General features: G+C 44.4%; 2 protein-coding genes across 2 annotated transcripts in view; one reads left to right on the top strand and one right to left on the bottom strand.

Annotated features, from left to right (window-relative positions):
• The window catches only part of LOC308478401 (cytochrome P450 2J4-like), a 439,957-nt gene that overhangs the window by 107,453 nt on the left and 318,144 nt on the right, over positions 1-14,360 (top strand). The gene's annotated exons all lie outside the window — the stretch shown is intronic.
• LOC308478396 (cytochrome P450 2J5-like) overlaps positions 1-14,360 on the bottom strand; it is a 185,681-nt gene that overhangs the window by 46,160 nt on the left and 125,161 nt on the right. The window contains exon 2 of the mRNA XM_081008088.1: positions 2,496-2,658. Coding sequence (XP_080864214.1) covers positions 2,496-2,658 — 163 coding nt within the window. The remainder of the gene's footprint in view (positions 1-2,495; positions 2,659-14,360) is intronic.

Raw genomic sequence — 14,360 nt, 5'->3', positions numbered from 1 at the left:
TCCTGTTCCCCTCTCTCCATCTTCCCCAACTCCTTGTATCTTCTCCCAAATTTCTGCATTTTTTGTACTCTCTTAATTTTAAATTTCTTGCCTTTGTAGTAAAATGACACATCTTCTGGGTACTCCCATCGAAACCTTACTTTGTTAGCAGTTAAATTTTTAGTCAATTCTTTGTAAACATTTCTCATGGGTAAGAAACAAGTATCATCCTGCACTTGCTCCTCAGGCCTTCTTGCTCTTTGAAGTTACACAGAATGATTGGTGCTGATATTATTATTTCCATTACTGGCAGCTGAGTTGTAATGCACGTCTATGATTAAATCATAATTTCAAAAAGGTTTCTACATGCTTCTGTTGATGAGGAATAGACATCCTGATCCACTTGGGGGATTCTCAGCCTATTGTGATTCAATCACAGGAGTGACAAAAGCAGCAAGTCTAACATCAAAATTTGGGATCTTTGGGTCTTATTTATGTAAGATCATGCTCACAGTACATTCATTGGAATTAATGAACCTAAATTAGTCATGTCAGAGAATTTTGTCATGTCTCCTCTTAAGCAGGATTATGCTCTCTATAATCCTCCCACATGTACTTAAAGACTTGCACATGGTGCAATATCAGTTAGCTGTTACTATGCTGTACACAAATACCTACGTGCCTCTTTTCTACTCCCCTCAGTTTCCCTGCTCTGGCCTCCCATTAGTTTCCAAATCCTGCACCTGTCTTCTGCCCCCCCCCCGGTTGATTTCAAGCCAATAAGAGTTACTCTTGAAACCCATCATCATAATAAATGTAATTACCAATTACCGCATTGGCCCGAATATAAGCCACACTTTCCCTCCCCCCCCAAAAAAAATTCCGCCCATGAAAAGTTAAAGTGCAGCTTAAATTCACAACCTTGCAAAAATTAGCTTTTATGATATTGTTGCTGAAACAGACATGTGGCAAAACGGAACAAAAAAAAATGTTTTCTTGCCGAATTTGAGAGTTTGAGACTGTTCATTTGTCATTTACAGGTGTGAGTGCTTGTGGAATTGTAGCAATTGAATAGCGATTAGTGATTTTTGCTATTGTACGGTAACTTTTTCAGGCTTGCAAGATCAAAGGCTTAAATTGGCTTGGAGTTACAATTCTACCAATCGCAGCGATTTTCAGCCTGTAACCTAATTTTAAAGGAGCGGCTTATATTCAAGTATTGTCTTTTTCTCTCTCCCCCCCCCCCCCCCGAATTTTAAAGGTGCAACTTATTTGTGGGTGCAGTCTATATTCGGGCTGAGGACTGAAAAGAAGCAAAACTGAGAAAGGTTTCAACTGCAAAGCTTATTGGAAGAGGATATATTGATCTCAAGTTGTTTAGGCTCTTTGTTCAACCAGCACCTTGAACTTAGCTAATTGCCAGCTAGTGGTACAACATGCTGGCTATGTCCTGCCCCCATGTGCAGTCAAGCCACTGCATTTTTTGCCAGATGCTTCTTCAAGGGCAGCCTGAAATGCAGCACATTGTGTAATCCAGCCTGGAGAAAACCAGCACATGGATGACAGTAGCCAAGCTATCCTGATCCAGAAACTACTTTCGCTGTCTTACTATCCAAAGCTGCCTTGCTAGCTGAAGCTGGTAGAAGGCACTGAGGTCACCTGCCTCTAGCAGCCAAGATGGATCCAGGAGCACCCCTAGCCTATGAACCTGTTCTCTCAGGGGGAGTTCAACCCATCCATAGCAGTAAACTGAACAATTGTCTAGAGTCCACGCAACATGCCTCCATCTTACCAGGATTCAGACTCACCTTATTGGCCCTCATCCAGCCCACCACCTTATGCAGCCCATGCAGGTACCAGTCCAGGGCTTGCATGGGCTCTCCAGATTCAAATGCAATAGAGCAACAGAATCATAGAATCATAGAACTGCAGAGTTACAAGGGACCCTGAGAGTCATCTGGTATTTAGGTGTGTATCTTTGCCTCTTATGGAATTGCTACTCCTTGTAACCTGTGCCTTGACAAAGTACCAATCTGTTGTAGGCGTCAAACCCTTCAACAGAAAGAACTCTGAGTTCAAGCTCTTCATTCAGCACTGAGGGCCAGGATAGTATATGCATTACAATTGCAACAGGCGACAAACTTCTACCTGCAGTTGAATCTCACCACAGTGCAGTACAATTGCTATTTCCACAGAGTTGCAATACATCAGGGGTGCCAACCTGAATAAAATATGGGGAAGGGGGCAAGTGAGCCCCACCTCACATAATCAATCACATGATGTGGCTCATGCCCAACCATTAGAGTGGCAACTGCCATGAACTTAGGGGGAGCCTGGTGGTCCCCTCAAATATTTTAGGGGGAAGCTCTGAAGGGACCTCACCCCTAGTTGTTCGCTCCTAGGTAACCCATTCCCTGTTGAGTGCAACAGTAATAGAGAACCTTTGTTCTGGACAGCCCTTTCAATGTTTTCTCTTGGGAAAATACCAGGAGAAATTCTTATTCTTCACTATATACCCTTTCCTTCTGCCATAGCCCTAAGGAAAGGAGTGGCTGGTCGCTTGTCTAACTCTTCAGAGTGGTCAGTGAGCATTTCTTTCACTGCTTGGAATCCAGACAGTACTACAATGGGTAGATGTCCTATCCATAGGGTGAAAATATTTCCATGTTGCTTTGCTAGCTACCATTTGGGTCAAAGGAGAGGAGAGGAATGATGTGTTTAAAAAACACAGTTGCATATTTCAACTGAAGCGAGCTTCAGTATCCCTCACCTCTGTAGCTTCTCACTATGTGCAGTTCTCTTGCTACCATCTTCCCCCTCCTCCTCCTCCCCTCCCTCTCTCCCTTCCTTCCTTCCTGCCTCCCTCCCATAATTCCAACCCATTTGTTTTACTCCCTCTTGGCCATGTTGCCTCTGCCTAGGATCAGAGCAGCAGAGACACTTCATAGTAACCAGCCCTCCTGCGACAGACAAGAAGATGCACAAGTCACTGCCAGAAAATGATCTTGCCACAATCTTTGTGTGTTCAGGGATGTGGAACCTGTAGCCCACCAGATGCTTTTGAACTGCAACTCCCAACATCCCTGACTATTGGCCATGGTGGTTAGAGCAGTTGGGCATCATAGTCCAAAACATCTGGAGGGTACCAGGTTGGCATAAGCTGGGCTAGAGCCCTGGGTCAGTGTTCAGACCCACGGTGGGTCACAGCAGGTGCATCACCACCATGCAAATATATGGCAAGGAATTAAGATGATACATGTCTGGGCTGGAGATTATTACCAATTCCAATGTTTTAAAAGTTAATATGTTCATATCTGATGGCTGAGTAATTTTGTATTTTTTGAAGAGTTTTCGCTGAAAAAGCTCAGAATTGTATTTAAGAAACAAACAAACAAACAAACAAACAAACAAACAAATTAAACTATGATCTGACAAAGAGTAAATGCTTGCGGAGGAGGCAATGGAAAGGTGCCTGTTCTGTTTGTCTCTTGTCTTCTCTGGTTACACGTGAGCTGCTGTTGAGAAAGGCTGGTGTGCTCCTGCTTCATTGCCAATTGAACTTGTTGCCCTTCCTTCTGTTGGAAGGGGAGAAGTACACAGCATTCTAGGCCAGGGATGTCCAACAGGTAGATCGTGATCTACTGGTAGATCGCGGTGTGTCTGTGGTAGATCTTGGGGTCCCCAAACCCCCATGAAAGCTCAAGAACTTTGGCTCCCTAAAAAAAGCTCGATAAATTTGGTAGATCACCGCCAGTTGTTGTTTTTTATAGTGGGAGTAGATCTCAGTCTCTTGAAAGTTGGATATGCCTGTTCTAGGCCATGTGGCAATATGCAATAGAACAGAAGGAAGAAAAGATCAAGAGCATATTATAATAAGCTGTTTTATTCATTTAGCTTCTTGTGTTACACAATGTGTTTTGGAAATAAATTCCCTTCAGCTAGCAGCTATAAACAACACACATAATGACATTAAAGCTGGTATAAAAAGGCAAGATTCTGATTAATACTGAAAAGCACAAAACTATATAAAGTAATAATAATAATAATAATAATTTTTATTTATACCCCGCCCTCCCCAACCAAGGCCAGGCTCAGAGCGGCTTACAAGCAATAATAAAAACAAGTTGAATGATTACAACTTAAAAACAAAATTAAAATACAACATTAAAATATTGAAACATTAAAATATTAAAATGTAGCCTCCTCGCAGGAGGAGAAGGAAAAGAAAAAAGAGAGAGAGGGAGGGAATCAAATTGGCTCCAAGCCAAAGGCCAGGTGGAACAACGCTGTCTTACAGGCCCTGCGGAAAGAAATCAGATCCTGCAGGGCCCTGGTCTCATGAGGCAGAGCGTTCCACCAGGCCGGAGCCAGTGTTGAAAAGGCCCTGGCTCTGGTTGAAGCCAATCTAACTTCCTTAGGGCCCGGGACCACTAGGGTGTTGCTATTTATGGACCTTGAGGCTCTCCGTGGGGCATAACGGGAGAGGCGGTCTCGTAGATACGAGGGTCCTAGGCCGTGAAGGGCTTTAAAGGTCAAAAGCAGCACCTTAAATCTGACCCTGTACTCCACCGGGAGCCAGTGCAGCTTGAAAAGCACTGGATGAATATGCTCCCATGGCAGAGACCCCGTGAGGAGCCTCGCTGCAGCATTCTGCACCCGCTGGAGTTTCAGGGACAGCTTCAAGGGCAGCCCCGCGTAGAGCGAATTACAGTAGTCAAGCCTGGAGATGACAGTCGCATGCATCACTGTGGCCAGGTTGGGGCGGGAAAGGTAAGGGACCAACTGCTTAATGTGGTGAAGGTGGAAAAATGTCGCCTTGGCTGTTGCTGTAACTTGCGCCTCCATGGAAAGGGAGGCATCAAGGATTACACCCAAACTCTTAACGGAAAGCAATGGCACTACAGTGGTGCCTCGCAAGACGAAAAGAATCCGTTCCGCGAGTCTCTTCGTCTTGCGGGTTTTTTCGTCTTGCGAAGCAAGCCCATTAGCGGTTTAGCGGATTAGTGCTACAGTATTAGCGGCTTAGCAGGCTTAGTGGATCAGCTGATAAGCGGCTTAACAATAAGCTGATAAGCGGCTTAACATCAGCTGATAAGCGGCTTAACGATAATCTGATAAGCGGCTTAACGATCAGCTGATAAGCGGCTTAGCATCAGCTGTTAAGCGGCTTAGCCATCAGCTGATAAGCGGTTTAGCGGCTTGGGAAAAAGGGGGGGGAAAGGAAAAAAACCCCGCAGGAACTCGCAAGACATTTTCGTCTTGCGAAGCAAGCACATAGGAAATTCGTTTTGCGAAGCACCTCCAAAACGGAAAACCCTTTCGTCTAGCGGGTTTTCCGTCTTGCGAGGCATTCGTCTTGCGGGGCACCACTGTAATTGGGCCCCTGCAAGAGAAGGGAGTTGGTCCCTCATCCCCATGCCATCCCGACCCAGCCATAGGACCTCTGTCTTTGAAGGATTTAGTTTCAAACGGCTCCCACGAAACCATCCAGCCACACCTTCCAAGCATCTGGTCAGTGTGTCCGGGGCCGAGTCGGTGTGGCCATCCATCAGCAGATAGCGCTGAGTGTCATCAGCAAAGTTGTGCCGGGCGAAAGCTAGCGGATGCAATGGAAGCTGCGAAGTAAGATTTCTTAGCAGCTTTCATAGCCATCTCATAGGCTTTCATAAGCGTCCTATAAGATGTTCTTGAGGTTCCGTCACTAAAGTAGGAGAATGACAGCATTGGTAGCTATATGAAATCAGGGAGATACACAAGGCAACATAAAATGTTGTTGTATTCTCTATAGGTCAACTTGTAAGTCGTAGCTGGACTTCCTTTCTCAGTGCCATTAGTTTCACACCTGCAGTTGGTGCTTTCTAAATGACTCTTTGAAGCTGATTTCACAGCCCTGGCCTTGTAATCTTGGTGGGAGTATTACCTGGAGATTAGCACTTAGCTTGCTATACATCAGGAAAATTCCTGACATGTCCTGACAGGAATCAGAAAAATGTCAGGAAACACCCAGATGTATGGCAACCCAATGGAAAAAGCTCAACAATTTCCAAAAAAATGGAACCCTAGTTTCCATATGCGAACCCTGCACAGATCCATTAAGAAGAATTTGGTATATTAGTCTTTGAATTGTTCTTTAGAAGTGCTTCTAGTTGGAGTAAACAAGATGAAAACTTCCCCAGGCTTCAGAAATTGAACAGCACATGCAGGTTAGTACCTGTTGAGAGGCTGCCATGAATGAATGCTGAGGGTCTTGGCCACCACGTCCCACCCCCTGCAATGCAGGAATCTCAGCTAAAGCATCCATGACACATGGCCATCCAACTTCTGCTTAAATGCCTCCAAGGAGGAGATTCCACAACCTCCCGAGGGAGACCATTCCACTGTCAAACAGCTCTTACTTTTTCCATATGTTTATTTCTGAATCTTCTTTCTTGTAACATGAAGCTATTGGTTTGAGTCCTACCCTCCAGAGCAGGGCTGGATCAATACATATCAAAGAAGTGTTTCAGTTAAACACATTGTAAACTTCATACAGGGAAGTTGCATTGGCAAAACAGCTGTGTAAGTTTTTTGGTAGCCAGCATTTTGCCACACCCTTAGCTTTCTCTCCATCAGAGCCATTTTCCCATAGGGCTTAGTGGTGCGTCGTGCCAGGGCACTGGCCTCTCAGGGGCACCCCGTGAGTGTGGGAGCTGCGCGGCTTCCCTCCCAAGCCTCTGCGGGGATCACTCTCCTCTGCGGAGGCTTGGGAGGGAAGCTGCATACCTGCTTCAGTGCCTGGCTGGATCTCCCTGCGCTCCCCATTGAGATATATATGTGTGTGTTTGTGTATACTCCTTGCCTGAACAGAGATAAGCGTGGTGTCAGTTCTCTAAAAAAAGGTTGACAACTCTGGGCAACCGGGGGGGGGGGAGATCTTTGCACCCCGGCGGCGCATATTCTTAAGATGGCGCTGCTCTCCATGAGAAGCATCAAAGGGATGGGGGGAGGGGGATAGGTTTCAGAGCCCAGAACTTTGTTTAGAAAAGCTGATAAGATGCCCTAAGCAAGCACTCAGAATTCCCCTTCTCCTTGAAGACATTCTCTGAAGATATTTGAACTGTAACTGTGCATGTGCATACAGAAGGGGAAAGCCAGAGCTCTGGAGTGCTGACCCAGAAACTGAATAGTTAGAGGAGGCCAACAACCTACCTCTTGAAAGACTGACTCCTGTGACTAAAGGATTAAAAAAGCAGCAGTTACTGCTCTCCTTGCAAAAAGCACTGAGACACCACTTAGTGTGCTTTGGCATGCAGTTTTTCGACTTTCCTGCCTTCCAAGAGCTGGGCACTTCTTCTTTTGCAATTCACCTTCATTGCTTTTGTTTTTTTACAACAGAAATGTTTTCTTAACATAAAATCCCAATGTAGAGTTTCAATTTCTTGTTGATGTACATATATTCAAAATCATAATAAAAAACAAGAATATATTCTTAATCATTCGACTCATTCATGTTCTAACTACCTCTGACTTCCCCTCCCCTTCTTACTTGGGTCTTTTAGAGTTCTTGGTTGAATTCATAGCATAAAAAATCTAGATTGTTGGTAACCAAATTTTTCGCTACTTTTTAAATTTTCTCATTACAAGAGCTATTCTAAACCAGTCAAAAATTTTAATTCTCCACAGTCATCTTCTAGGTATTGTTTAAATATATTCCAATCTTTACTAAATTTTTGTTTCGCTTGATCTCTTATCTGTCCTGTCAGTTTATCCATCTCAGTTTAACCAGCCCATCTTTCTTTGATGCTATCATCTCGCTTTTCCAATGTTGTGCAGTCAAAACTCTTGCTGCTGTGGTGGTGTACATAAAACTTTCTTTAAATTTCTTGGGATCTCCCCCCCCCCCCCCGGTAATCCCTAAAAGAAATGCCTCAGGGTTTGGGGGAAATGAATTTTTAAGGGGGAAAGTAAACATTTAATGAACTGTAAAAAGAAAAAAAGAAAAATTTAATGAACTGAACTTTGAGACAAAGTTGTGCCAGGAAGTTCAACAGACATGGATCAAGGGGGAAATCTGCAAAAATATCCTTTACTGTGCTGAGTTTAAGTTGCTGATTTCTGGGATTGACTTCAAAATCTTCTTGTTGCTACTCTAGAGCCACCTGCTGGCCATGACTGGGCCCATAACATTTGTTAGCTATTTGTGATCTTAATAATTAAACAGTCTTACACAAAGAGTTGAAGATAAATCTTTACTTGTGAGGCTGGCAGCAGTTAAACAACAAGCATTATTTACATATAAATTAATGAATGCAATATGTTTCTTTCCCTTGATCCATAGTTGCTTGTTCTCACAGCACCTCTGGACAGTGTTGGCATGTTCACAGACAACGAGAGATTTAACAGAAGAAACAACCAACACCCAGCTGCAATTGCCACCTCCTTTCCCTGATACCATTTATTCTTTGTGAAATACATGTGTAATGCAATTACAATACAAATACTAACAAATGCATAAGGAGTGGAAAGGGGTTGGTGAGTGGAGGAAGCAGAGATGAAGCCCCCTAGCACTGTCATATTTTATTACGCTCTGCAGCGGGGAATAGCACAGGGTTTATAAGGATGGGGATGTGTTGTAGCCCCTGGTAAAGGCTCTTTATTGAGTTCTTTCACTCCTTCTGGCAGCTGGAAGCTGAATGCCCTCAGCAGGCTAGTCAGGAAGTTGAAAATTTCAATCTTTCCCAGCTGCATTCCCAAACACATGCGAGACCCTGAGGAGGAGACAAGGCAAAGGCATTGTTAGGGTGGCGAAATAATCAAGGTTGATGTCCATTTCCTAGCCAGAATAGTGCCAACATCTAATAGCTGAAGAGCAGAAAAGAGGACACATTTGCCAACTTTTAACTATGGATCTCTATGATGACTCCCCTTTTACATATCCATGAAAATGAGGAGGTGCCCTGGAAAAAGAGGACAAAAGGGATGGGAAGGCAGGAAGCAGAGGCTGGAGCAGCTGATTACCTCAGATTCCCCTCACCCCTGGTTCCTGTGTGAATGTTTGTGGGTTTACTTGTTTATTTGGTGTTTGACTGAAACTGAGCGCTGCGGGATTTCTTTTAATTTTCAGCTGCTCTGCAAGGTTCTCAAGGGTGGTGGTAGAATGAGCCATAGAATCTGCCTTTGAGGGGGAATGTAGTTTCTAGCACCAGCATAGGGCAAGGGTGTTCAGGTTGGGCTGCTCATCAAATATACATTTTGGTGGGGTGGGAATAATAAGGAAAGAGCTATATAATTTTTGCAAACTTAATATTCCAAGGGCAGCTCCTAGAACCTCCAGCTGCAGGGTCTCCCAGAGACTTTGCAGAGATGCTGTCAGCTGGAGTACAGTAAGTCTCTGTTCTCTTATGGAAAAAAGATGAAAACTCATAATCTCTAAATTGTAATTTGAGAATAAAGACTCTCCAAAGACCAGAACTAACAATGCAACTGAGTGTACATTATATATCCCCACAGAAGTAAGCCCTCTTGATTTCAAGGAGGGAGTTCTCAGATAAGGAATGCAGTCTGAACTTTCTAACAATTTATTAACAAAGACATTTCTATACCACCCACTCACAAAATAAAGGTGTTGTACAATACTATAGAAAGGTAAAGGGACCCCTGACCATTAGGTCCAGTAGCGGATGACTCTAGGGTTGCGGTGCTCATCTCGCTTTATTGACTGAGGGAACCAGGGTACAGCTTCCGGGTCATCTGGCCAGCATGACTAAGCCGCTTCTGGTAAACTAGAGCAGAGCACGGAAACGCCGTTTACCTTCCCGCCAGAGCAGTACCTATTTATCTATTTGCACTTTGTGCTTTCAAACTGCTAGGTTGGCAGGAGTAGGGACCGAGCAACGGGAGCTTGCCCCTTCGCGGAGATTTGAACTGCCGACCTTCTGATTGGCAAGCCCTAGGCTCTGTGGTTTAAGCAACAGTGCCACCCGCTGTAGACAACACAATATACAAATACAATAAAACACGTGTGGGATAACAAGCCTCATATAACCAACATGCTTAAGTCTAATTAATGCATGAAGTGATTAAGACCATAGAGTAAGCTGTCCTGCCAGGCTTCCCTCACCTTGGAAGGAACTGGGTAATTAGGCCTATTGTTCTCCCCCAGCCCACCCAAGAATCTCAATGTGTATAGAGGTCTAAACTAGTTGCTCCAAGCTCAGACCACATGGCTCTTACAAGACACTATTCTGTTCCTATACCAATTATTTAGGAACTTTTCCCACTGTCTGTAACTAAGCCAAGTTCTACTGCCTGTGCATTGTCTTCTGAATGCTGTATGCAAAAGTACATGAATCTGACCTTTGGAAAATTTGTAAGCAAGCTGTGATAATGTCTGCTGACTTTCTGCTGGCGTAATTTTCTACAGCAGGAGGCAAACAACACTAAATGCCTGACTCCTGGCACATAGGGGACATAAATAGAGTAAATATTCCTTTGTTCTTTAAAACTAAAACCTGGTACATACCCCAGTCTCCTTTACAGGTCAGAAAGGGGAAAATAAGTAAGGAAGTGGAATGGTTTCATTCAGTTCTGAGTGTGGTTTCAGACCCAAAATTTAAATCCCATGAAAAAGATGTGGGGTAGCTTTAGCCCTGCTGCCTGAAAAGAAGTGGGATGACATTCAGCAGGTATGAGTGACAGGGAGCAGCAGCATTCTAGTGCTGGCAGTGTTGTCTCTCTTCGGGAAAATGAAATGGGTGGCAAATATGGAGAGGTCCAGGATGTCAGTGATGGAGGCCCCGTAAGTGTTTGTGCACCTGTGGGTCCAAACAGCCAACCCAGATATCCCCAAAACTTGCCAGTGCCATGACCTGCTGACCAGAAGTGCCCAGAGGCAAAGGAAGGCGGCGTGACCCCCGGAGAGGGCGTCACTGCATAGGGTGCATGTGTGGCGTTGCTACTTACGTTGCATGCGCCATACATAGTGAAGCCACACATGCGCTGTATAGCGGTTTGCCGGTGCTGCTGCTCCAGTGCCGTACGGACGGTGCTGGGATCCTCCGTTCACAGCTATAGCAGCAACGGAGGGATCCCCACACCATCTGTACAGCGCTGGAGCGCCGGCGCCGGCAAACCGCTAAGTACAGCGCATGTGCGGCGTGTCAGTATATGGAAACATCACCGCTGCAGACAGCCAGATTGTTGACATCACATGATATGCCTATCTGTGGGAAAGAAGAATTTCCCAGGACGTTCACAGGCTGGATAAGTCTTTGTGAAGAGTGTAACGTGAAACCTTCTGTGTGCGCATGTTCAGGAAGTTTGTCAGACGTGCTGAAAGAACTGAACTGAAAGGACGTGTTTTTCTCTAGTGCTGTAATGTCAGAAATAAACATCATGTAAATAGATTTCTGACTTATTTTCTTTCCCCTGCGGAAGCAGGAGGGAGGGGTTGTGCATTTTACCCACTCTTGGGAAAATGTCGCCTATCAAAATCTCCCTGGTCTGTCTGGATATCAGCCAGAGGAGGTTACCGGTATGCAAGCTCCGAGGACAGTAACAGGGGCCAGCCTCTGTGGAGAGGGCTTGAAAACCAACAAGTGGTAGCAGAGCCCAATGGTTGCAACAACAAGACGGCTGAGCACCAGGTGGGAGACGGGGTTTTTTTGCTGATAAGCAGCGATCCACGGACCTCTGCGATGCTGATTTATGGCTGGATGGTGAACGCGAATTGAAAAGTCTTCGGTTCCCTGAGAAAAAAAGGCTCCTGTTTTGGATAAAACAGAGCAGAGAGAGGCCAAATGCTTCGCATTCCAGAGCTGATAAGAAGTTCCGTTGCTAAGCGACAGGTCGTGAGTACTTTCTGAGCTAAATTTATGGGCTGGTTAGCTTAAAGAACATAGCGAGAAAAGAAGCTTCAAAAGCGAAAGCAAGGCTGAGTTGTTGTTTTCAGCGACGCTTGTTGTAAACAAACTGTTGGAAAGGGGACTTTCCAAGCAGAGCGCAGCTTGCTGATAGCTGTTGGATTGCAGCGAAGGCTTATTGTTTACAGATTCTCGGAAAGGGAAAATTCCAGGCAGCTGGGCTGACTGCCAAGTGCAAGCAGCTTGTAAACAGCCCAATAGACTTTTGGATTTTCCAGCTTGTAGCTGAAGCTGCAGTTTGGGATTAAAGATGGCTCTGTTCTCTCAGAAACTGAATAGCCAAAACTGGCTAGAATGGTATTTTGCAATGGAATTCTTGCTGGTGGGAGAGCAATTGTTGGACTTAGTCCAGACCCCACAGCCTGTTGCTGTACAAGCACAGGGGAAGAAGGCTGCAGTTCAAAGTGAATTGAAGCAGTGTGTCCTGAGAATTTTGGCAGAAAATGTGGACGCTTATCTTGAGCCAGTCCTAAAGGGTGCAGCAGAACCAAGGGTCGCTTGGGAGTCACTCCGCAAAGCTTGTGAAGCTGGGGTGGGAAGCAAGGACCAAGAATTGGTTGCACCAAAGGGGGAGAGCCAAGATGAAGCTAGCCAAATTCTTGAGAGCTCATCGAAAGCTGGGAGGAGCTTTAAGCCACAACAAGAAAGTGAAGGGACTGTTGCTGCTGCTGATGTTGATGATCCTGTTGTTGCTGCAATGGCTGTTGCTGATGGGGGGGAGTGAAGTTCGGAAATCAAGCACCCCCACTACTATTGCTACAGAGGAGAAAGCTGTAACTCTAAACGCTGTTTGTCAGGAGACACCACATCAGGAAAAAGGAGCTAGAGGGAGCTCTGTAAAGCCTGAGGCCTCAAACAAAGGTCATACCCAGTCCCAGGCAAAACCAGATATGGCTTTGATGTCGCTAAAGGCCACATCATCCGTGGAGAACTCATTTATTATAGACACAGGAGCGACGCAACACATGGCATCACGCCGGGAACTGTTTTCTACATTTGAGAAGCAACGCTTCACTGTGAAACTGGCCAATGGTCAGGAAATGGAAGCGACCGGGATCGGAACTGTGTATCTAGAAAGCCTGAACTTGACTATAAACAATGTTTATTTTGTTCCTGATTTAAAGTACAATTTGCTGAGTGTATCTCAAATCACTAAGAAGAAACTGGTGTTGTCCTATGATGAGGAAAGCTGCAAAATCTACAAAGATGGAGAGCTGTATCTTTCTGCCAGAGAGAAAGATGGACTATATCTGTTGACTTTTGATGAAAGTGATTATAAAATGTGTACAGCATGTGAATCTAAAATGCTTTCTCTTGCAGGTATCTCGAAAGAAGACTCGAGAGGAAAGGCAACAAAGATAAACAGTGTTTTTCAACGAGTGTATGCTGATGGGATTGGTCCTTTAGCACCATCTAGAGGCAATGCAAAATACTATCTTGTATTTGTTGATCATTTTTCTCAATATGTATGGATTTACATGTTGCAGAGTCCCAGAGAAACCTTAGAAAGGTTTAAGGAGTTTTGTGATAAGGTTAAGAATATTCATGATGCTAAAATTGATTTTCTTTTCACAGATGAGAAACCAATTTTTCTTTCACAGGATTTTCAGGATTTCCTTGAGAAGCAAGGGATAGAACACAAGGTTGCTGTTTCAGAAGCTGCATGGAACAAAACTGTCTGTGTAAAAGTGAACAGAGATTTGCAAAATGGCATGAAGGCACAATTGTTGAGTTCACACTTGCCACATGAGTATTGGGCTGAATCTTTATCATGTTTTTGTTACACTTGGGTGAGAAAGGTTTCAAAAGGTATGGAATGTTCTCCTTTTGAGAAGCTGTTCCACAGAAAACCTTCTGTCACACATTTTAAGGTTTTTGGATCTCAAATCAGGACTGAAACTCCAGATGGGGTGAAGAATGCCAGAGGCATTTTTGTGGGTTATGAAAAGGGTCTCTACAGAGTAATTTTGTCTGAATCTGGTCAGGTGATTCTCACAAAATTTCTAGAAAGTGCTCCTGGACAGGAGAGAGTAATTTTTCACACATTTCCCACTGCTGATGATTCAGATGATGAATTTGATTATTCTGATTATAGTGATACTGAAAGTGACACAGAAAGCTCAGAGAGTTATGTTGACACAGTCATTGAGAAAGGTTCACACACAAAAGCTAGATCTTCACAGGTTAAGGATGAACCACTGTTTACTATTGGAACTGGTTCTCCGAAAAATCCTGAGACTGAACCAGTCAGCAAAGAGGATCAGCACCTCATACGCAGGTCTGAGAAAATAACAAAGGGCGTACCACCAAAGAGGTATTCTCAAGAGTTTGCTAGTTCAGCTGTTGCATGTATTACTATTGTTGACAACTCAAGCCAGGTTAAGGGTATGTCTGAGTCGGAGACAAAAACACAACAGGGAGTTGCTAAGCATAACACAACGTTCTCTAACCAAGGTAATGCAGAAGCACTCATTCCTTGGA

The sequence above is a fragment of the Podarcis pityusensis genome (assembly GCF_964106645.2).
Source record: "Podarcis pityusensis genome assembly, chromosome: 5".
Classification (NCBI taxonomy): Eukaryota; Metazoa; Chordata; class Lepidosauria; order Squamata; family Lacertidae; genus Podarcis; species Podarcis pityusensis.
The sequence above is the reverse complement of the archived record's forward strand: the minus strand, read 5'-3'. Positions and strand labels throughout refer to the sequence as shown.